Below are 24,766 nucleotides of genomic sequence, written 5' to 3'. Positions count from 1 at the left end.
GTTTTAAGGCAGTACAGGACATTGGAAAAGGATGGGCCAAACCCACAGAGGTGCAGAGGGAGAAATTAGAAGCCCTCCAGAAAGAAGATAATCAAACAAAGGTGAATCAAATATTTTACCAAGAGAAATCCCTTGGAAGGGGGTTAAAGAAACATGTTGGATTTGAGCTGCTTTGGTAATTTATAAAGCACTGAAAGGCTCTTCAAAAAAAGAAAACCTTTATTGATTTTTCTGATTATAGAATTAATGAAAGCTTGTTGTTAAAAGATTGTAAAGGGCGGCGCCTGTGGCTCAGTCGGTAAGGCGCCGGCCCCATATACCGAGGGTGGCGGCTTCAAACCCGGCCTCGGCCAAACTGCAACCAAAAAATAGCTGGGCGTTGTGGCGGGCGCCTGTGGTCCCAGGTACTCGGGAGGCGGAGGCAAGAGAATCGCTTAAGCCCAGGAGTTGGAGGTTGCTGTGAGCTGTGTGAGGCCACGGCACTCTACTGAGGGCCATAAAGTGAGACTCTGTCTCTCCAAAAAAAAAAAAAAAAAATGTAAAAATACAGACCGTAGATCGTGAGTCCTTTACCATGTTAATTAACATAGATCCTCAGAATTATTTTTAGTGACTACAGAGTATTCTTTTTCATGATTATGTCATCGTCTGCCGAACCACCTTTCTCTTATTGGAAGTCAGGTTGTTTGTAGCTTTTGCTGCTATAAATCACTTTGGCAGTGAGTACCACGAGGCCCAGGACTGTGTCTAATTTATACTTACTCTGTGGATTCACAGCACCTGCCACAGTTCCTGGCTGAAGTCCCTGCACACTGCAGCCAACATCCTGTCTTTGAGTATGTGTTCTATTATTCCCCAGGATATATTTCTAAGCATCTGTTTTTAAAGCTTCCATAAAAGTAGTACCAATTCACACACCTCCTGCCCCCCAGCAGGGAATGAGTCTGACAAACAAGACATTTTAACAGGAGAAATGGCCTCTGCCTCACTGTGTTGTTTTTCTGTTTTTCTTCTTTTGACTTGGCCAATGTTCACAACTGCAGCGTTGATTTTAAATAGAATACAATTAAAATTTAGAGGACTTATGTATACTTAGAGTGACATAAAAAGTAACTCTTCAAAGGTTCAGACACTTTGAGATTTTTATTGATGGGCTACAAAAAAAAAATGATGAAATGGTACATACTGACATTATTTTTTACTACCCGCCCCTGCCAATCCCTGGGGTTCTACCTAAGCTTTGTCCCAAAAACCTTGGAGTTGAGTTTCTCTGTGCATTTGCAAATTTGTACAATTACAGCTTCTATTTTGATGGGTAGAATATTGCTGGTGCTTCAGGCACAATTACAGATTGTGTGTATCACAACCAATTCTAAGCACATGTCTGCCCTATAAACTTCTTAATGCATTAAGAATATTATATTTTACGAGGTTCTCCTTAAATGTATACTTGTATTTTTTCCACAAAGCAAATTTTATCTTCTTTAATAAATGCTTTACTTAGATTTATCATATTATTTATAATAATACATTTTTAAAATTTTGAATACATGAATTAGGTGAAAAAAATGAAATCATTGAAATTAACTGAAATGTACTGCTAAATAACCAGCATTATTTGTGAAGTTCTTCTCCTGCTAAAGGAGCAAAAGTGTTAATAACTATTATTTTATGTATATATACAACAAAACTTGGAATTAAAAATGAATAAAATCACTTTAAAGAATCATCTGATCTAAATTAGAGTTAGGATAACTATGGTCCATGGGCCACTGTTTTTATAAATAAAATTTTGTTGACACATAGTCACACTTTTTCATGTAATGTGTAAGGCTGCTTTTGTGCTACAATGGCAGAGGTGAGTAGTTGCTATAGAGACCATATACCCAGAAAGCTCAAAATACTTACTATATGTAAGTACTTGCCCACCACTGATCTAAGTTAAAATACAAATATACCTTCTGTAATTACCTATATTGTGTTTTTCAGATGCAGTCTTCTTAAAAGAAATAGTTTTTTCAAGTATATAATCCTTGCAGATTTCCATCTCTTGGTTTTCATACAGTGATATCATAATGCCCCTTTATTGAATAGCAAATACCAATACTCATTTTAAATAGGTTATTTATTCATCATCAACTCTCTTGCAAAATAGAGCTTCACTTTTTTTTTTTTTTTTTGAGACAGAGTCTCAAGCTGTCACCCTGGGTACAGTGCCCTGGTGTCACAGCTCACAGCAACTTCAGACTCTTGGGCTTAAGTCTCCCAAGTAGTTGTGCCCACCACAACGCCCAGCTATTTTTAGAGATGAGGTCTCGCTCTGGCTCAGGCTGGTCTCGAGCCCGTGAGCTCAGGCAATCCCCCTGTTTCAGCCTCCCAAGTGCTGGGATCACAGGCGTGAGCCACCATGCTCATCCAGGTCTTGATTCCATGTGTTCTGCGAGGATGGCAGGAGCTTGTGATGTGAGGTTTTTGCTTGCTTCAAATGGTCTTTTGCTTCCCTCTACCCATCACCTGCCCTGATTTTGGAACAGTTTTTGGAGCTGTGCCGGGAGGTACAGCACTACGGGTACATGCAGCTGGACCTGTGCACCTGCGACTGCCCGGAACCAGGGTGCAGGGCTGTCCTCTCCATTGGCAACAGCGAGATCAGCTGCTGCATCACCCTGCCTAGTAACCAGACCCAGGACGTTGTTTTCCAGATGAACAGGGGGGAAGTGCTGGTGGGTCACTTTCCTTGTGAGTATCTTGGCACCTTGCTTTGCCCATGGTTGCAAGTTTCCAACTGTGATTTTAAAATCCTGTTGCTCTGGGGGGAGGGAGAGAGGGAAAGGGGGTTGGGATGCTGCCACTTGATGGGCACAATGTGGGACATGGAGCACCTCCTGGCTGCAGGACACAACTACAAGAGGGACTCTACATAACAAATGCAAACATTGTAACCTAGTTGTACCCTCACAATAACCAGAAACTTAAAAACAAAAAATAAATAAACTAATGGCAAGAAAATAAATAAGATCTTGTTGCTCTTGGAGGACAAAGTTGGCACTGGGGAGACAGGTTTGCTGCCTGCATCCCTGCCTTGAGTAGAGTGGCATCTAAGCCACAGTGCACTTCGTTCAGTGGTAAAACCTATCCGGAGTCTGACATGGGTTCCCCAACCAGAGCAGCAGAGACACCAATCTTCCTGCCTTCCAAAAGCAGACCTCTGCTGCTTGAACAATTACCATTTATTGAGTGCTTACTATATGCTCAGTGCTGATAAGATCACTACCCTTCAAAACTGGCCATGACCAGCAGAGCTCTTCCTAAGGAGCCCTGGCTTGTGCTTGCATCACCAGCTCCTTACAAGAGAAACTCCTATCAGATTTATTGAGTCCCTACATTGTACCAGGTGCTCTGCTAGCCACCACCACCTCTGTATTAAATTCTCACCAGAACTCATTCAGCTAAGTGGGATCATCCTCTTTGCACAGGAAACCGAGGTTGACTAGTAAAGGGAAAAAGCTAATAGGGCAGCCACGATGAGGCCACTTGTTAAATCCATGGGCTCACGGGGAACTTTTTAGCTGTCTAGCACTTGCCCTCTCTGGGGCATTTGACACTGTCAACTATCTCTTGCTTCTCAAAACTTCCTCTCCTTCCCCACTATTCCTATGGGCCATTTCTCCCTCCAAGCATTGCCCAAACGCTGGTGTTTCCCAGGGGGCCATTTTTAGCATCGTTCCCCAATTGAGTCTCTGAAATCAATTGCTCAGCAACCTCTCCAAGGCCCAGGATTTCCTGCTCCCTTTAGATGCCATCGTGGGTATCTCACTGACGTCTCCAAACTTTCCCAAAGGCAGACTCGTGCTTCCCTTCTCCGGCCTGTTGTGGAGTTCTTTCTCCTGGGTCCCTGGCTTGGTAAGTGGTACTTTCTCCACCACCCCCACCTTCCAAACCAGGAATCGTGAAACTAGCTATTTTCTCCTCACTCATATCCTGCATGTGTAAGTGCTGATGGAGGCCAGCGCTGTTATCCCTCAGAGATCTCCTTTTGTTTCCAGCTCACAGCTCAGTCTCAGCGTTGCCTACATGGATGGGTGGAACGGCTCCCTAACCCTTCTCCCTGCCCCCTCTTACCCACCAGGGGTCAGAGAAAACACTTGATGTGATTTCAGTCCTTTTGAACATATGGAAACTTGCTTTATGGCCCCAAATTTGATCTTTCTTGGTAAGTATTTCATATGTGCTTAAAAAGAATGTGCCTTCTGCTATTTTTCTGGAGTATTCTGTAAATGTCAGTAACTTTAGGGATTGACTTTTTCTTTTTTGTGCTCCGCATAATTCTTTGGAAGTTCATCCAGTCATTAGTCTCCTTTTATTGCTGAGCAGTAGGGCGTGATATGCACGTGCCAACATTTGTTTTAACCATTTACCCACCAAAAGACATCTGGTTGTTTCCAGTTTTTAGCTATAGTGAATGGAGCTGCCGTAAATATTCATGTACAGGGTTTTGTCTTTCCACGAGTCTTCATTTCTCTGGCATGAATACCCAGAAGAGAGGCTGCAGGGTCTTATGATATTGCCTGTTTGCTTTTTTTTTTATTTTTTTATTAAATCATAAGAAACTGTTGAACTGTTTCAGAGAACAGCTATTCCATTTTACCTTCTCACCCGCAAGGTATGAGTGACCCAGTCTTTCAGCATCCTCATCAGCTTTTGGTGTTGTCTTTGTTTTTTATTTTAGTCACTCTGTTAGGTATGTGCAGGCATCCCCCAGTTATAAAAGAGATAGGTTGAATTTGTATGTAAGTTGAAACAAGTACATTTACCTACTCCCTGTGAGAGCCTCCATTCGTAAGTGCAAGTCAAACTTCAGTCGAATGTTTGCAACTGTGGGGCTTACTATATTAGTCTCCATTTATAAGCAAAAGTCAGATGTTTGTAACTCGGGAATTGCCTATAATAGCATTTCATTGTGATTTCAATTTGCGTTTCCCTCATGGATCCTGAGGCTGAGCATCCTTCACGTGCTTATTTGCCATCTGTCCATCTTCAGTGAAATGTCTCCTCAGATGTTTAACTCATTGTCTAATTGGATTATCTGGATTCTTACTGTTGAATTTTGAGAATTTTTTATGTATTCTAGACACTAGTCCTTTCTTGACCATCTAGTTTGCAAATATTTTCTTCTACTGTGTAGTTTTTTATCTTCTTAAAAAGGGTCTTTGGCAGATAATTTTGATGAAATCTAACCTATCTTTTTTTCCTGTATGGATTATACTTTTTTTCCTTGTATGGATTATACTTTTGGTATTGAATCTAAGAACTCTTTGCTAAACCTTAGACTCTGAAGTTTTACTATTTTTTTCTTGAAAGTTTTATAGTTATGGGTTTTACATGTAGTCCTGATCCATTGAGTTAATTTTTTATATAGAGTATGAAACTTAAAATAAGGTTTCTTTTTTGGGCCTGCGTAAGTCCAGTTGCTCTGGTACCATTTGTTGAAATGGCTGCCTTTCCTCAATTAAGTTATTTTTACATCTCTGTCAAAAATCAGTTGGGCACATTCATGTGGATCTATTTATGGCTCTCTGTTCTCTCTTGATGATATGTATATATATTCCTCCACCAAAGTGACATAATTATTGTCTTTCTTTGTAAAAGTTTTATTGAGGTTTAACTTGTGTATCACACAATTCACCTGTATAAAAGTGTACAATTCAGTGGTATTTAGTGCATTCACAGAGTTGGGCAACCTTCACCACAGTCAATTTTAGAACACTTCTAATCTCAGAAAAAACCCAAACCACTTACCTGTTACCTCCTTATTCCCCCAACCACTAACCAGGAAAACCCCACTAATCTGCTGTCTGCCCCTATAAATTAGATTTGTCTATTCTAGACAATTCCTATTAATGGAATCATGTAATAGGTGGTCTTCCTGACTAACTTTTTACTTGGCATGTTTCAAAGGTTCATCTTTACTAAGCATGTTATCAGTACTTTATTTTCTTTATGGCCAAATCATATTTCACCAAATAGTCACAACACATTTTATTTATCCATTCATCCACTGATGGACATTTGGATTGCTTTTACCTTTCTGGTTGTTGTCAGTTATGCTGCTGTGAACATTTGTTCAGAAGCTTTTGTGTGAACTTAAGTTTTTGTTTTCCTTGGGTATATACTAAGAGTGGAATTACTGAGTCAAATGATAATTCTAAGTTTAAATTTTTGAGGAACTGTTGCTAGCCTGCTTTCTAAAGTGGCTGTACCATTTTATATCCCCACTAGCAGCATATAGGGGTCTGGTTTTCCCATATCTTTGCCAGTACTTGTGATTATCTGATTGTCTTTTATTTATTACAGCCAACCTAATGGGTATAGTTGTATTTATTAATGGGTTGTTTCATTTACTTCAGTATATTTTTCTCTCTCTGCTTTATTTTTGGGTCTCTATTGCTATGGCTTCAAGATTATTAATATTGTCTTATATAATGTCTAGTATTGCTGTTTATACCATCCAGGGAATTTTTACTTCTAATATTGTATTTTTCATCTCTAGAAGTATCATTTAGGACTTTTTTTACATCTTCTATTTCTCTCTTTCTCATGCTTCTATTTTTTCCCAAATTCCTGAGTGTGTGGAACATACTTTAAATAACTGTTGTAATGTTTTTTTTTTTTTTTTTTTAACACAGGAAAAAACTATTTATTCACAAATTATACAATAAACAACCATCCATTGCTCAAGACAACGTATTAAATGTTGATTATTTATTCTCTAGATACCTATCTACCTTTTAAGAATTCTCCTTATTAAAATAATGTTTTTTTAGATCACTCTGAAACTGACCTCTTTAACCAGAGCTTTCTAAACAATATAACTTGGGGTAAAAATATAATACTTTTCAAGGCAAGTGCTGACTTCTCCAACTCTGAAAAGAAAGATATATCTGCATTCCAGTAAAACAAAATTTTGAAAAATCATCCTCATTACTTACATGCTCCAACAGCTCCTTAACATAAAGTAGCCTACTTGCATCCCTAACAAAGGTAAAATTAATTTTCCACCAATAGTATCTTCCTGAGTGTCAGAAATTACAGTACTCAATAGTTCTTTATAACTGCACTATAATATAGTTATAAAAATAATAATTCACATGCAACCACAGTATTGATTTATGAATGTGATTGTGGCTTTTCAATCTTTAACATAGCCTTCTCATAAACATGAGATAGCACTATAAATCACAATCCAGTTTCTATGTACTTTGTGCTTAAGTTATTCACTCATTGACACTGTAATAACATCCTTATTTTTTATTTTTAGAAAGGTATGATTTAGCTATTCCAATTTGTAATTATTTTTCATTTTACTAAGTATTTCCAAAAATGTTATCTAGAAAAGTAATTCAAATTATTAGAGTTACAAGCAAGAATTTGTCTTCAGGATTATTTAAGTTCTTAAAAATGAAGGAAAATACTGTTTTGAGACTGGGATGACACAGCAGTAAAATCTGTCACAATCTCTGTAAAAGCCATTCATTTTAAAAATGCACATTTTAAAAATGACTCACTTTTGATAAGGACTACTCTACCCACTATACCAATTTAAAAAAAACAAAAACACCATTCTGATATATTTCACACATCTAAAAATATTGAGGGAGAAAACTACTATTGTTATAACTTTAAGTTCAAAATAGAAATGCAAATCAGAATTAAGAGAAATGTTCAGAATGTACACATTTGCATGCATTTCCAGCCAAACTTTCAAAAATTCCACATGTAACCAAATGACAACTTTGAATCAAATAATCAGTGTCAAAAATATTCAAGCTTTGTGACAGGCCTACTCTAATGAAGCAAGAAAAATGAAAGAATGAATAGTAACAGTATTATTTCTAGGAGGGAAAGAAATCACATACTTCCTTTATCATAAAACAAAATTTGAGTCACCATTTTAATAACATTGGCCATCAAGTTGTTCACTATTTAAGAATATACTTTTCAAGTTGTCTTTAAAATGTATTCATTTATGTATTCAGATTACATTAAGTTCATTAATCAAAAGCGATTTAACTCAGAACTCTAACCTTAGGGAGTATCAATCGTAACTTATCAAGGCATAGTCCGAACACTACATAACAACTCTGCCATTTAGTTTCTGTATGCCTCAACTGCCTTCTACATGTATCTCCGAGTAAATACCCCTACATCTAAACTTTAAGTGGCAATCAAAAAGATTCAAATAATTCTTCCATTATGCAAATTGCTTCATCGGGCTTTGATAAAAACAGAGCCATCTGGTGGTGTGGCGCCATCTTCCTTCTCAGTTACAGTCTCCACAGTCCCAGAAGCCGACACAATCACCATTGTTTTATTTGCTGAAACCACCTTCTGTTTTTCAGCAATAGCAGCACAAACAGCGACAATCTCATCACTTTCAAAGTCATAGTCTGGAATCGACTTTGGTGCTTCTTCAGGTGGTGCTTCCCTTTTTTTAATCTTCTGCGCTACTTTCTGCTGTTCCTGGAGTGTTCTTGCCCAAGACAGGTCTTCTTTCCATATTTCAGGGTTCATTGGATAGATGTGAAGAGCTACCTGGAAACTTCGAATAGCCAGGATTATCTCTCCTAATCCAAGTTGAGCCCGTCCCAAAGTTTGCCAAGACTCCCAGGAATGTGGATTTCGCTGAACAGCCATTTCGGCTGCATGTACTGCTGGGAACATTTCATGAAGAGACATTAGGACCTGGGATTTCATCTCATACAAGGTAGCATCATTTGGGGTCAACTGTAGGGCTTCATCCCACTTCTGAATTGCCTCCCGGTATCTTTTATTTTCAGCCAAATTGGCTCCTTCATCCTTCAGCTGTTTACTTTTCTCAGCAGAGCCTTCAAGGAGAATCTCTCTCCTACGTTTAATGGCATGAAGCCAGTTCCCTTCGTCTTTCTCAACCACATCTTTCTCATCAGCAGCTTCAGCTTCAAACTGCTGGGAAGTGACCTTTGAGACCTTTTCACCAATCTTCCTCTTCCACCCAAAAGAAGCCATTCTTGGTGTCCCGGCTGCGTAAGACCCGGTGGAGTTTCAACTCGGATTTCTCAAGCTCCTTTCTTCCCTAACCGCAACACCCACGCGCCTTGTTTTCCTCTTCTGCTGCGCCCCGACCACCCACGGCGCAGCCCCAGCCACCTGATAAGCTTTCCAGGGAGGCCCGTGTTTACAACGCTGTTGTAATGTTTTTATCTACTAATTCCATCATGTCTGTCATTTCTGGATCTGTTTCTATTGGTTGATTTTTCTCCTGCTTGAAGATAATATTTTCCTTCTCTTTTTCATGCTAGCTAATCTTTTGGTGGTACGCCAAACATTGTCACATTTTACATTATTGAATTTTATTAAATTCCTTAAAAGAGTATTAGACTTTGTTCTGACATGCAGTTAAGTTACTTGGGATTAGTTTTACTTTTTTGAGGTTTGCTTTTAAGCTTTTGCAAAGTCCAGAGTAGTCTTTAAGGCTAATTTAGCCTTTTACTCATTAGCTATTCATCTTAGACCTCTACCCAACATCTTGGCCTTGTGGCTCTATCCTGACTGATGGGAACATGAACTCTCTGCAGCCTTATTTGTGAGCTCCTGGAACTGTTCAAGTTACTGTTTTTCGGCTCTTTCCCTCGCCTCACTGAGTTGTACTTTCCATGTACATAGATAATTATTCAGCCAAATATTTGAGAGGAGGCCTCAGAGCTCTGTGTGTAATGCCCTGCTCTTTGTTTGAACTTCAGCTTCTTTAAACGTTTCTTTCTCCTCAACTCAACAAGATCTTTGGGATTTTTTTTTTTTTTTGTCTTTGGGATCTTTTTGGGTTCCCTGTCCTTGTGCTACATCCTGAAAACTCTTTTAGGCAGTAAGCTGGGATAATTGTGGGACTCACTTGTTTATTTTATTTCTTTCTGGGTTAACAATCCTGCATTATCTGTTGTTTGATGTCTGAAAACAGCTATTCCCAAGTTCATTTTTTACACTGATGCTGTCAGACCAATATTTTAAAAATATAAATCTAATTGTATTACTCCCCAGCTTTTAAGTATGTGTATGTGTGTATGTATATATGTGTGTGTGTATATATATATATATATATATATATATTTTTTTTTTTTTTGAGACAAAGTCTTATTATGTTACCCAGGCTGGTCCTGAACTCTTGGGCTCAAAGAATTCTGCCTCAACCTCCTGAGTATCTGAGATTACAGGTGTACGCATCTGTGTCTGGCTAAAATCTCTTAATGTCTGTTGCCCTCTGTAGGGAAAAGATCCTTAGCTTATAAAACCTATAAGAGTTATGGCTTCTTGGTGGCAAGCAACAGAAACCAATGCTAGTAGAAAAGGGAATTACTGGAATGATATGTAGTAATTTACAGATTCAAAGGAAAAGCTGAAGCTTATGAAAGGCAGGGACCAAAGAAGATCAGATTTATAGGAAACACAAACTCTTTATTGGGGCCTGTTCTTTGGGTGTCTCTACTCTGGAATCAAATGGAGGACACACAGAATCACTTATTCAACTGGTCTAACCTTATGTCTTATGCCGCCTTCTGACTCACATTCCCTGATAGATAACCTCCAGTGGAAGAGAGATGGTTTTCCCAAGAGAATTTGAGACCCCATACTAGGGGAAAGAGTGATAGATGCTGTACAGCAAAAGTCACAGATGTTCCCTAGCCAGCTTTCAGGGTCTGGTCCTACCCTGCCTCTCTAACCTTTTTTCACTCCACCCTCTGTGCCTGGAGCCCCAGTTGCAGCCACACTCCATCCCTCATGGTGTCTCCAACATGCCAGGCTCCTTTCTGCCTCAGTGAATTTGCACTTGCCCCTTCTTCTACCAGGGACCACCTCTCACCTTCACTCCCTCCAAAACAAAACACACTTGGATGGTTTCTACTTTGCTCAGATGCCCCCCACCCTCCAGCAAGCCCCCTATCCCCTCCCAGCCTGAGTTAGGTGCCCATTCCTGTTTACTTCCATAGACCTGTGTCTGCTTCCGCTCCAGCACTCACCACACCACACTGTGGTGGTTTACTTTCGTGGCTCCTCAATCCACTGATAGCTTCTTGGCGATAAGAACAGTCTTGTTCATTTTGATATTTTGGCCAACACATTAACAGACACTTAAACTTCTATTGAATATCAAGTATCTTTTCCTCTGCAGGGAACTCTGCTGGATTTGGGTGGGCCCCAGCGAACTCTCAACCAGAACTTGGAGCTCAGATTTCAATACAGTGAAGATAGTCGCTGGCAGTGGTTTGTTATTTATACCAAGCAGGTAAGTTCTCAGGGCAGAGCATAAAAACCTTCTGTGCTAAAATGTTGTCTTGCTTGCTGGGTGGAAAAAGCGCATTACCCAAACCCAACTAGAGCAGGGCACTGGAGTGTGCCACACACTCTCTTTTTGGACTGCAATGACTTTTTATTTTGTTTTATTTTGCTAGTCACCATGGCCTTTATATCAGTTAGAAATGAATTTAGTTACCAAGTAATAGGAGATTCAACCAACAGTGCCTTAGACCAGGTATCTGTAAATTTTTCTCAAAGGACCAGGTGGTAAATACTTTAGGATTTGAGGTCCTTAAGATCCTTATTGCAATTACTGTGTGGGAAACAGCCACAGACAGCACATGATGCCCCCGGACTGCGTTCCAGTAAAGCTTTATTTACAAAAACACATGGTGGACTGGATTTGTTTCCTTACTTCTGGTTTAGCCAATATACATTTTAAATTATCTCAATAACACTAAAGGTAAAGATTGGATTGCTGATATTCTTTTTTTCTTTGGCCTTTTCCAAGCAGATCAAAAGCTACAGGTCCAATACTCCTTATCCAAAATGCTTGGGACCAGAGGTTTGGGATTTGGGATTTTTTTGGATTTTGGACGGTTTTAGATTTTGTATTTCATAACAACAGTTAAGAAAACAATAGATTACATAGGCAGCCATAGTCCTATAAGATTTTAATACCATATTTGTATTGTACTTTTTTGATGTTTAGGTGCCTAAATACTTACCGTTGTGTTACACTGCCCTCGTATTCTGTACACTAACATGCTGCATAGGCTTGTAGCCGAGGGGTGTAGCAGGCTGTACCATCTAGGTGTGTGTGAGTACACTCCAAGATGTTCACACAATGACAACATTGTCCAACAGTACGTTTCTCAGAACATATCCCTGCCATTAAGCAGTGCATGACTGTACATAATAGTTATCTGGAAGGTGGGACTGAGTCTAGACACAAAACTTATTTCATATACACCTTATATACCTAGTCTGAAGATTATTTTATGTAATATTTTAAGTAATTTCATGCAAGAAATAAAGTTGGTATGCATTGAACCATCAGAAAGGGAAGGTGTCACTAGCTCAGCCACCCATGTGGACGCTCTGTGATTATTTGACCACCATTCCCAACTCTGAACTTATATACTACCAATAAGTAATAATTTTCTTACGTTTATTCACATGTAAGTAGTTAATAGTAGAAAGTGTGACGGTCCATAAATACAGTAAAAAAAACTACGTGTTCAGGGTAACTGAGCAAAGTAGTCCCACCAGAATACCCATAGCAGATGCTAAAGACCAGCAATAAAAACTGTGTTGTGTGCCTGAATTTTGACTGTTACCAGTCACACAGGGTCAGGCGTGGAATTCTCCATTTGTACTGTTTTCCACTTGTCCTTGCTCCAGAAGTTCTGGCTTTTGGATTAGGAATGCTTAATCTGTACCTCACGTATCTGGAAAGCAAAAGCTTTACCCTAGAAATCCCCCAGTAGACTTTCTGTTATGTCTCATTGGCCATACTGGGTCTTTTTTTTTTTATTAAATCATAACTGTATACATTGATATGATCATGGGGCATCATACACTCGCTTCATAGACCATTTGACACATTTTTATCACAGTGGTTAACATAGCCTTTCCGGCGTTATCTCAGTTACTGTGCCAAAACCTTTACATTCTACATTTACCAAGTTTCGCAAATACCCCTGTAAGATGCACCACGGTGTGATCCCACCGATCCCCCTCCCTCTACCCACCTCCCCCTTTCCCACTTCCCCCTATTGTTAAGTTGTAACTGGGTTATAGCTTTCATGTGAGAGCCCCAAATTAGTTTCATAGTAGGGCTGAGTCATTGGCCCTACTGGGTCTTATTACCACTCTTTGCAAATCAGGGGAGTTTGCAAATCAGGCAACTAGCAAAGAGAAATAGGATTTATGATTGGCTTAGAGGAAGCATGAATCATCACCTAAGCTAAGCATTTTATCATCCCAAATAAAATCAACATCTCATAAAAGACAAGAAGGGGCAGTGGCTATTGGATAGCCAACTATCCATGTCTACTATAGGCTGATAACTGAAAAACAAAACAAAACAAAACAAAAATTCCTAATTTTCTTAACACCAAATCCAATCGAAAAACTCTGTTTACTGAATTAAGCTATTTCAAATTGGAATCAAAACTACAGATGTTCTAAGATGAAATCAAAATATTAAAGTAAACTTTTATTCCCTGGTGATCATGCTAAATTCCATGGAGCCTTCTGGTTTCTGGTAATCACCACCCTCTTTCAACACTTTACTTCTAGTGCAATTGTGGTCATGATATGAAAGTCCTCTGAAAAACACAAAGCACTAAACCAAAATTCTGGGTTAAAGAAATGAGTCCTTAGATTCACTTTAAATGTGAAACATCCTTACGGAATGGTAGCTTGGTTCACTTGGACAGACACAGAAAGATTTTGGTGGAAACACCCTTCCCCCAACCACCCTCCCCCCAAAATGCTAAGTGCAGTTAAATTTTATTATGGTTTTTTAATCTATTCAGTAGCAAATGAGTTTAAGCCACTATAAAGAAGTACAATAAACATTCCTTCAAAGGATTCCTAATAAAGTCTTATTTCCTTTGGAGAGTGAGTTTTATTGATGTGTACCCAAGGGCTACTTTTGCAAAAGGCAGAGATGTGGCTTGTATGCCTTGTAAGCACAAATAAGGTTTTGGGCTCCAAACCTTTATAGGCCCTTTAAAGAAAAGCTCAGTCCCTTTGTATTTCATAACTTAACCTAGTTTATAACAGAGTTCCGGCCTCCATACTTGTGTGCTTTGTGTGGGAATACAGAATTGGTTTGCATCTTGTTTAGTACCATTAAACATCCTTCCTGGCTGCATTAGCTCAGGGTTTTGTTGTTTAACTATTTCATTCTCTAGTTTCATGTAAGTTACATATATGCACAGACAAATAGGGCCAGTTCTTAGCAAGGCCAGGAAGTCAAAATTTATGTATGAATTTTGTATCTGTTACTCTTTCCCTTATTGGTGGCAACACTTTTTTCTTTCTTCCCTCCTTTACCCTTACATAAAATTAATTTCTAGCATGCTTCATAACCCCGCAAGATGCTGAGATCTGTATGTAGCCCTTTCTCCCTCGAATTCTGCTTTCTATGTCCTTCCCTGCAAGAGCTTTCTACGCGGGCTACTACCTAGCTGGGATTTTTCTCTCTCTTCTTCCTCCTTTCCATCATCCACTCCAGTACCGTGACCATCCCTGAACATAGCTCTGCTGGGATTCTGCAGCCTCAGCTTTAAGTCTTAAACTTTGTAGGACCAAAAGAGAAAACTGTCAAGAATTAAGAGCAGGATGAGACAAAGGATTCGTGGGAAGGGAGCAAGTGGGAAAATCATAGAGAACCTTAAATTTGAAGTTGGAGTGAAGAGCCTGGAGCAAGGATGCCCAGCCTTTGTGAACAACATGTGTAGCTATATGTGTCTTGGTACCACCAACTGTCATGATTAAGCCACAGATGACACTGGAGGCAATGATCAGTCTTGAAAGAGGGATTAAAGATACTGAGAAAGGGAAGAAAAACAGCTGATTTTTTTTTTAGTTCAGTAAAAGCAATAAGCTGCTAAAATATTTTTTTAAACAGGTTACTATTTATGCCTAATAATAGGTTTAAATACATATAGAACTAAATATAAGATTGATCATGATCAGTTTATTTGATTATAATAAATAAGTTTTGTTTCTTGCTCATAAAACGTGATCTGTTTCTAAAATACTAGAAAACATGGGATGTGGTGGGGGGCGTTAAGAGGAAAAAGATTAGTAATGAGATCCTGGGCATTTTAAATTTGACTTTTTGAAATTTACTTTGCCTGTATCTGTGTAATTGAGAAAATTTATGGTTACTTGCTAATTGCATCCTATGCGAACTAAATTCTAGAAAGCATTCTATGGGAGGGCAGAGCTCAAACTCTGCTTTGTTTTATAAGGAGGTAAGGAAGAGAATGACAATTTCTATAGTTGAGAGAGTTCTTTATTTCTGGCTCTATTAGGCTTTTTTGCTGAGTAGCTGCTTGAAAAAGATGGTCTCAGAAAAGATGGTAAAGCTAGCTGCAGAGAATCCAGAAATGGTAAGTGCTCTTGGCTGTGTTTATTTTTCACTTTAAGTTTCCACCATCAGCTGACACTTGGTGACCAAAGTACACTCATGAATTCCCTGGGCCAGCAGATCTGGTCCTGAAGGGAGAAATCCAAACCACACAGAAGGGAGCTCCTCTTCCTTTGGCAGCTCAGAGCTCAGAATGGCAGTGTGTAAGGAAGGCTGGCTTTCGAATTCAAGCCATTTTCCCAGTGAGAAGTTGTCTTTGGATTACAGAGAACTCTTTGCCATCTACTCTGTCTCATTTTCTTTCTGCCTTCACCCACATGGAGGCTTTTGGGTTTATCATAAAAGCTACATCATAAAGTCAGGATCTTGGGTAATCTTTTTCTTTTTTCTTTTCTTTTTTTTTTTTTTTTTTTGAGACAGAGTCGCACTTTGTTACCCTGGGTAGAGTGCTATGGCATCATAGCTCACAGCAACCTCAAAGTCTTGACTTCAAGTGATCCTCTTGCCTCAGCCTCCCAAGTACCTGGGACTACAGGTGCCTGCCATGATGCCTGGCTATTCTTTTTTGAGAGATGGAGTCTCACTCTGGCTCTGGCTCAGGCTGGTCTGAAACCCCTGAGTTTAAGCAATCCACCCACCGTGCCCTCCCAAAGGGCTGGGATAACAGGCATGAGCCACCGCACCCAGCTTGCAGGGATCTTTAACACAGTGGAAATGATTGTAAATAAGGTCTCGAGTTTGTCTCTAGAAAGAGTTCACAGCCTCTTGATTTTTCCATTGTGCCAAATGAAAATGCCTTTTGGAGAAAGCCATTGAGTCAAAGAAACTATCAAAGCTATGATTTTTTCTCAATATAAAATTAAACTTTATTTTTCTAGGCTGCATTTATTTATTAAAGGCCTGGTGGCTCATTGAAAGCATTGGTGAGCAGGCTGTAAAAAAAAAAAAATTGCTGGGCTGTGCCTGTGGCTCAAGGAGTAGGGAGCCAGCCCCATATACAGGAGGCGGCAAGTTCAAACCCAGCCCAAAAGACTGCAAAAAAAAAAAAAAAATTTTTTTTTTTTGCTAAGATTTTAATCTTTTTAATTGCCTGTCATCATGATGATATAAAAATGTCCCAAATAAGGCAGTATACTTTTTTTTTTGTGTGTGTGTGTGCAGTTTTTTGGCCAAGGCCGGACTTGAATCCACCACCTCTGGTATATGGGGCCAGTGCCCAACTCCTTGAGCCACAGGCACCACCCAAGACAGTATAATTTGATCTTTTAAAATGATTACAAATGCTAATGCCTGGATGACATTGTAAACTTAATATTTTTGTAGACTGTTACACTGATCTTTAAATATACAGTGGAAAACATGTGGAAACGTCCCTAATATTTTCACTTAAATTTAGTCTTTTATAAAAGCATGGTGGCATCTTTAGTTAACAAGGGTCTTTACTTGACTTTACAGATTTTTCCTAAGAAAATAATTGCATTTTATACTTATTTCTCTTTTTTCTAGAACTGAAAATATTTTTCCAGGGAAAATAAATTCCCTGCCTCTTAGTAATGGGCATAATTCAAAATGTACTAGAGAGTAGTAAATCAAAGCAATAAAGGAATCAAGGAGACTCTTTTAAAAAGAATAATAAAATCCAACCTCTTAGGCAGGATGGGCCCTCTTAGGTTCTTTTTATCTATATAAAACGAAGAAGAAAGAGAAAAGTAATTAACTGAAGTGGTCTCATTAAAAGGGGGAAGTGCTCTTAAATGTGGATAAATAAAATGTAAGAGGCTTATTACAGGAAATACTTGAGGGATAAATAGCTAAGTAGTTAGAATAGGGAAGGTAGTCATCTATTTAAAGTTTTCAAGAAAAGCCACAGCATTGCATTCTTCAGATTTGTACATGAATTGAGAACCATTTCTCTTTCACGGATAGCAAAATCAGCATGTTAGTCACTACTCTTGTATTGCTTTATCCAAATATTCAACAAGTTTTATTTCCAAAAACTACATATGTATATATTTTTTTTAACTCATTTTGGTTCTCAGAAAGAAAAATTCAGACCCGTCCTCTAATGAGTTTTCAGGATGTTGAAGGGATAGTCTACATTTCAATCTGGAATGTCATCTCTAAAGCTATGAGTAGAACAGAACTCAAGAATGTAAAGGAGTGAGACAGTTTAGCTGTTGGAACTCATACCAAGTGGTAGGCCTCCTCACAAAGTATAGTTGTGTAAAGTCATTTTGTGGCTTAACATCACTATACAAATATACGTTCATGACAGTTCCCTGTTTTCCAGGAAAACACACAAAGCGTAACTAACACACAGCACTTGTAGAAGGCTTGCACGGGCTAGGACACAAAGATCTCTATTTTGCAAGGCAAACCCTGAGTTCAAGAGTTTGATGGTCTTGAAGAATCTGAAGCAGGGGGGATAAATTGAGGAAACTATAACCCAAATGAGCCCCATAAATGAAGCAGATGGTCTGTACAAGCAGATTAAAGCACGCTGGTTTTCTTCTAGGAAGATGGAATGAGGGAAAGAACTTTATTGCTAACATAAGGTAAATTAGCTTCATTAGCTTTAGGCAATGTTTTGAAAGTTAAGACTTAACTTGTTTATGAAGAAATCATTAAATTTTGAGTCAAACAAATGCACTAAAGAATAATGTAAACATACAACCATGACAAAAATATCATGTTAAGGGCGGCGCCTGTGGTTCAAGGAGTAGGGCGTCAGTCCCATATGCTGGAGGTGGCGGGTTCAAACCCAGCCCCTGCCAAAAACCAAAAAAAAAAAAAAAAAAAAAAAAAATCATGTTAAATTCTTAAGTGCAATTATTAGCCATAAGCCAGAAGAAAAATAAGCATAATATTTTTGTTGAAGAAGCCTGAATCAATTGTGTTAATATTTGCTCCTTTTTTTTTTTTTTTTATTGTTGGGGATTCATTGAGGGTACAATAAGCCAGGTTACTCTGATTGCAATTGTTAGGTAAAGTCCCTCTTGCAATACTTTCAACTAGAGTAGAATTATAAAAGTTAATTATAACTTTTAAACAATTCACTATTAATTTATTGATAATTTTATTTATAAAATAAAAGATATTTTATTTTAAAATAAAGTATACTGGCGAGGATTACTTTTAGCTATGTGTGACAGAAAATAAAACAAGAGAAAACAAGAGTCTTAGACAAATTTGTATCTCCCTCAAAGAAGTCCAGCCGTAGGCATTCTAGTGTTGGTATGTGGTTCTATAATATCACCAGAAACCAGTTATAGAGAAGCCACAAAGAGTACAGTGGCTGATTATTATCAGCATTTTTAGCTAGGCCTGTGCCTTTACAGAGTTTTAGGCCCATACCACAATTCTCACCCTGCACTTCTTTATTGATTTACAAAGGAAAGTTTCAGTATTTGATGTCCTAGGAATGGTAGCCTTTTGAAGAGCTGGTCCAGTCCAGAAAATGGTAAAACTATAAACAACAGTCACAAAAATTGTCTGAATATAGCTAGAGGACAAAATTTTAGAGAGCCAGAGGGAAATTGCTGTATAGAAATAAGTGATTATATATGTGCGATTATATGTAAGTGATAATATATATAGAGAGAGAGAGAAAGAGAGAGAGAGACAGAGTCTCTCTTTGTCACCCTCAATAGAGTGCTGTGGGGTCATAACTCACAGCAACTTCAAACTCTTGGGCTCAAGCAATCCTTTTGCCTCAGTCTCCTGAGTAGCTGGGACTACAGGCCAGGCTAGGTGTTTTTCTATTTTTGGTAGAGACAGGGTCTTGCTCTTGCTCAGGCTGGTCTCGAACTCCTGAGCTCAAGTCATCCACCCGCCTTGGCCTCCCAGAGTGCAAGGATTACAGGCGTGAGCCACTGCACACAGCCGTTTATATTATTAACAGTAGCTGATCTGTTGATGAAAGAGAAAATACAGGAATATTGTATTATTGAAAAAGATTCACTTTTTTCCTCAACTCTAGTCCCCCTAGTATATAATGAATTTAAGGCCTTATTGTAGTAAGTCAGAGAAACTGATAATATTAGAAACTGCTTATGATTTTATTTCTTTGGACATAGGGAGGGGGAAGGGAAGAAGAAGAAGAGAGAAAAATGCTAAGTAATCCCCCCAAGTTCTGTATTTCATGGCACAAGATCATTTACAAACTATAATATTGTAAAATAATAATAGTAACAAAATACATTAGATATCAGAGCTTTAATTTCTCATTTCTGGGATCTGACTGATTTTTAAAAAATTATTGAGATAAGCTTCAAATATATGGACATTTCTATTAAGAATACTAACAGAGGCTGGGCACAGTGGCTCACACCTATAATCCTAGCACTCTGGGAGGCCGAGGCGGGTGGATTACCTGAGCTCAGAAGTTGGAAACCAGCCTGAGCCAGAGTGAGACCCCATCTCTAAAAACAACTAGACAGGCATTGTTGCAGGTGCCTGTAGTCCCAAGTACTCGGGAGGCTGAGACAACAGGGTTGCTTGAGCCCAAGAGTTTGAGGTTACTATGAGCTGTGACACTCAACGCAGGGTGACAAAGTGAAACTCTGTCTCAAAAAAAAAAAAAAAAACTAACCGAAAGGAAGTCTCATGCATACCTATTTAAAGCAATTTATTTTACAACAAAGTTCATCACGGCATCCTTACTGATTACTGGCACATTCTGTCAAGTGCAGTTAAAAGGTAGTCCTCGTTTGCAGTTACTTAACCCATTTATTTTGAAATGTCTGATTCTATAGTAAGCAATGACAAATAACTTAATTCACCCCTTTATTCTGTCTCAGAGTTTATTTGTTCCCGGCGAAGGCAATTAGTACAGAGACGATTGTAATTGTCGAGGTCTAAGCACTGTGCCCTGTTTGAGATACGCACAAACTGCACAGTTGGTTAATAGTTCTTTTCTTTCCAATTAAGAAAATTCTGAAACTCTTTCCCTGAAGTCCTGGCTGGGTCATATTTACTAGAGGTGTCCCTCCAGATTCACTCCCCACCTTGCCCTGTGACCTTGCTGTGTAGAAGGTGACTCCTTGGGAAGTCCAGCAGAAGGTTGGGGGAGGAAGGGAGCTTGGATCTGGATTTCTTCGCCTGCAGTCCTGCTGTGGTTGACATATCCCTCCCCTGGAGGCTGCAGCTCCTGTCAGGCAACCTTGCCTCCTTACAGCCACAGCTACTGTCAAGTTCCTGTAACAGCTGTTCCCTTGCCCCTGCAGGCCTAGAGGTGGTATGAAATTGCCCCTCAACCCTCGTCATTGCCAGCCTTGGGGGCCCCAACATCCCTTCATTGATTTGCTTTAATCCTGTCCACACCTCCATTAAATAGTTAAATAATTCCTTTCTAAAATTCTCCCCACTTACCCCGGGAATGCACCATCTGTTTCCTGCTGGGACCATGACTGGTATATTAAGTTCACCTTACATACATAAAGTATATTCAAGTGTCTTGAACTTCACTTTGATTCTTCATTTGATTAATGGTGCCTTTTGATGAACCAAAATCCCATTTGGCTTTGATTCAGCATGTGGACTGACACTCCGTGGACTATTTCAGAATTTAGAAGTACATTTCATCTCCTGTAAAGTTATTTTAAAAGCTTTCTTAAATCACAAAATCCGTAGGCAGCCACTAATGTTAAACGTCAAAGATCGTTTAACTTTTGGGGACACCATTTCCGTAACATTTAGCCTCTGGCGAGTGAAGGAGAAAAGCACAGATGACAGGTGGGAATACCTGCTCACTGGCAGCCTTTGGGACCATTAAGAGGATTATGGTGGAAGGGCCAATGTGCTAGTTAAATAGGGTATTTGTTGCTTGCTTCTCTGGGCGGTGCTGGCTGACATTTTACTAATCTATTTAGCAGACTGAAGTCCCGGAACAAAGCAAAAGTAACAAATACCACATTCAGCAAAGCCAGGTCTGTGAGTAAAATTATGTAATCAATACATCATAATTTTGGTAAATCTGCCCTTTTTTTTTTTTTTTTTTTGGCCGGGGCTGGGTTTGAACCCGCCACCTCCGGCATATGGGACCGGCGCCCTACCCGCTGAGCCACAGGAGCCGCCCAAATCTGCCCTTTTTTTAATCCAGAGTCATTCCACTTCCAGGAATAATCCAGAATTCTGTTTTTCAGAAGTTCTTCTCTGTAGGTTGGGCCAACTGGAGGCTGACATAAAATATAGCTTTTTGTTGTAGCCCCCGGCAGGGATAAGACAATTTTTACATAGAAACTATCCGAGAGGAACACAAAACTCATTGGTGATTTTCTTCTATACCTCATGCATTTTGGAAGAAAATGTCTCTTTCTCGTTTGTATATTTTAGTATACCGTATTTTAGTTTCAGAGGTTTCCTGCAGTGTGCTTTGTACAAAACAACTTTTAAGTTTATAAGATACTTTTTTGAGCATTTAGATCTGCTATACAGTTAATAATAGAAAAAAAATCACAGCAGACAATATTTTTGTGCCCTTATTTTTGCCACACACTGTTCCAAGCACTTTTATGTGAATTAACACATTCCTCCATGATCCTATAAGTTGAGGAAACTAGGGCACAGAGAAGTGAAGTGACTTGCCCAAAGTTGCACAGTAATCATAGTGGAAGGAAGCAAGCAGTCTGACCACAGAACCATTCCCTTAACTAACCTGGCTCACTCTTCCTTTCTACAGCCAAGTCCTAGTGTAGGTGAATGAAAATTGATGTCTGAGTAGCATTCGAATGGGATTTGTTATTGATTCAGCACCTGTCACAATGTCTGCTGTATATATAAAGGTCCTTAGTATTAAGTACAGTCTTTACATATATGTTAAGTATAAAAGGTCCTTTCTTGAGTGAATAAGCTCAGGGGGACAAGTAAAAGTTAAGTGCAAAGGTTTCTCTTTCATTATAACAGCATTTCTGGCTGGTTAGGTCAGAGATAGGAGACAGAAACTCCACCACTTACTGTGTCTTTAGGCAGAAATCTAAGTGTGCGCTAGGGACTACTGAGGTGCTTCTGGAAAGACAGATCCTGGGCCTCATCCCTTAAAATTGACACAGTAGATCTGGGGTGAGGGCTTGGAAAATATCAGCATTCATAACAAGCACCCCAGAAAGACACTCTACCCCATGCTTCAATTTCTTTACACATATGATAATTGCTTCATATTTAAACTCATGCATGTTTAGCAGTAGACAGCAGCAGAGCTGTGATTTTCAGCCATCGCTGCACATGGGAATCACCTGGGGAGTTCTAAACCTGATGGCCGGGTGTACCCTCAGAGATTGATTTAATTGGTCTGAGGGGCCTGGGTAATCGAATTTTTAAAGGCTGCCCAAGTGGTTCTAATATATGCTCAGGACTGGAACCATTATCCTGGAATAGTGGTTCTTAATGTGTGGTCCCTGGACCAACAGCATCAGTACCACTTACTAGAAATTAGGTCTGAAAAGCAACACCACCAAAAGACAATGAAAAAAGAAATTCAAATTCTCAGGCCCCAAAACCTACTGGGTCAGAGGGATCTGGAAATCCCTGTTTAACTGAACCCTCAGGATGAGTCTGATGTATTTTCAAGTTTGAGAGCCACTGTGTCAGAACAACAGACAACACAACACACAGCACAACAGTGAACGAGTCAGTTGTCCTCTCAGGTGACAAGTGACCCTAAAACAGACACACAACCACCTCACGCTCTGAACAGGACCACCATGTCAGAAGGGGACCTGGTGTCCAACTATATTGAATATCCATTTATTTAGCAACCCTTCATAAAATAGAACCCATCCTGAACCAGGCACTGTTATAATTGCTTTCCATCTATAATTCATTTAATACCCATAACAACCTACATATTATTTTTATCCTTTATAGGGTAGAGAACTGAAACACAGAAAGGTTAAGTAACTTTCCCAAAGTCACACAGCCAGTGAGACAGCGGAAGAGGTATTCAAACCCAAGCAGTCTTTATTTGTTGTTTACAAACAACATTTGTTTGTTCCTTGAACCACTCCGTGATGGAGCCTCTCTACCAAGACAAATCTCTTGTAGAGAAAAATGGTCTCTCTGCCCATCGAGGTGCCCACATGTTTTTTTTTTTCTTTTCATGCTCTACTCTCTATGTCCCTGTCTTTGAGATTTCATAAATATTGAAGACAGACCGCTCGCTAAAGGTTTGGGGTAGCCATGACTTCTTAAAATGCTTTAAAATAAGTATAATACTTTTTGAAAGTTTGTATTTGTGTGGGGTGTACACCAAAGACTTCGACAAAGTTAAAAATTGAAAGTCTTTAAGGGAAGAGAAAAGGACAAGACAGAGAGTTAAATGCAACTGGTGTAACATCCCAGAGTCCAGAAAGACTGACATGTCTACCTTTGCAAACCAGCAGGGGGTGCCCTCCTCACCTTAACAGCTGTACCCACACCTACCCCTAAATCAAGTTTCTACAGGAGCAAACCATTTAAAATAACCATTGCTTAAAGAAACATTACCTTCTGTCGCCCTTTTAATAGAGTTTTAACCTCCTTCAATTGTTTTATTGTTAGTGTTGTGGAAATTATTTTCTCTCATTTACATTTCCAACCTCTGTTTACTTTGCAGCAGAAAGACTCTTCTAGTTTTCTGCCAAGAACAAGCAAGATTAAGATGGCTAAAGATGACTGTGTTTTTGGGACCATAAAGGAAGAAGATCTTTGAAAAAAAGTCTCGTATTTTAAAATGTTCCATAGTGCTATCTCAAGACAGTGAAAGAACTTGGGGGTTGAGGTGGGCTTCCTACCATCCTTGAAAGAAGTTTGACCTATTCTTGTGTTTCTGGCATTAGAATAGCCTGTATTCAGCACGTAGGCCTCAGCAGTTCATGTAAATCTCAAGATTAGAAATAGGAACCAATGTGAGAGTTTCTTTTAGTTGCTCCTAAGTGGCAAGTCTGAGTCAATTAATATGAAGCTCGTTCTAGTTTTTCCCCCTAAAACAGATCTTTACGTGGCTTCATGCAGTCTTTTGTGTATTCTGAAATCACATGAATGAAAGGCTCATTATAAAATATTATAGATGCGTCTGGGGTCAAGTTCTAAAGACATGACTCCTCAGCTGAGGAAGATGTGGCTGTAAGAAGTAGAATCACTGAAAAACAAATCTGGATTTCTCTGATCCATCTACACAGGACTAGAACAAGAAGGTGGTGAAATTCCGATCGGTTTCCTTATGCAATTCCGATCCGACCAGTGTGGAAGTCCTCAGGGTAATAGGCTGCCCAGCTCTGTGTTTCAGCACTGTTGTTCTTGCATCCTGCCCTTAGGATCCTGAATTCAGTTCAACAGTCAATATGCTGTTTTAGA

At 39.2% G+C, this 24,766-nt stretch overlaps 1 protein-coding gene and 1 pseudogene across 1 annotated transcript; one reads left to right on the top strand and one right to left on the bottom strand.

The window, feature by feature from the left end:
• Positions 1–24,139, top strand: part of LOC128579242 (sorting nexin-31-like) — an 80,479-nt pseudogene extending 56,340 nt beyond the window's left edge.
• Positions 6,688–9,212, bottom strand: LOC128579243 (tetratricopeptide repeat protein 33-like). Its single transcript, XM_053581428.1, has one exon. It carries the CDS (start codon positions 9,043–9,045, stop codon positions 8,266–8,268), a length of 780 nt encoding a protein of 259 aa, XP_053437403.1. The 5' UTR covers positions 9,046–9,212; the 3' UTR covers positions 6,688–8,265.
• Positions 24,140–24,766: the final 627 nt, after the last annotated feature.

Source organism: Nycticebus coucang, unplaced genomic scaffold, assembly GCF_027406575.1.
Source record: "Nycticebus coucang isolate mNycCou1 unplaced genomic scaffold, mNycCou1.pri scaffold_71, whole genome shotgun sequence".
NCBI classification, from domain to species: Eukaryota; Metazoa; Chordata; class Mammalia; order Primates; family Lorisidae; genus Nycticebus; species Nycticebus coucang.
Note: the sequence above shows the minus strand (reverse complement) of the source record. Positions and strands in the feature narration are given on the sequence as shown.

Bases quoted from the DNA above. Each gene is read 5' to 3' on its own strand.
- LOC128579243 (XM_053581428.1), bottom strand. From the start codon at position 9,045: ATGGCTTCTTTTGGGTGGAAGAGGAAGATTGGTGAAAAGGTCTCAAAG.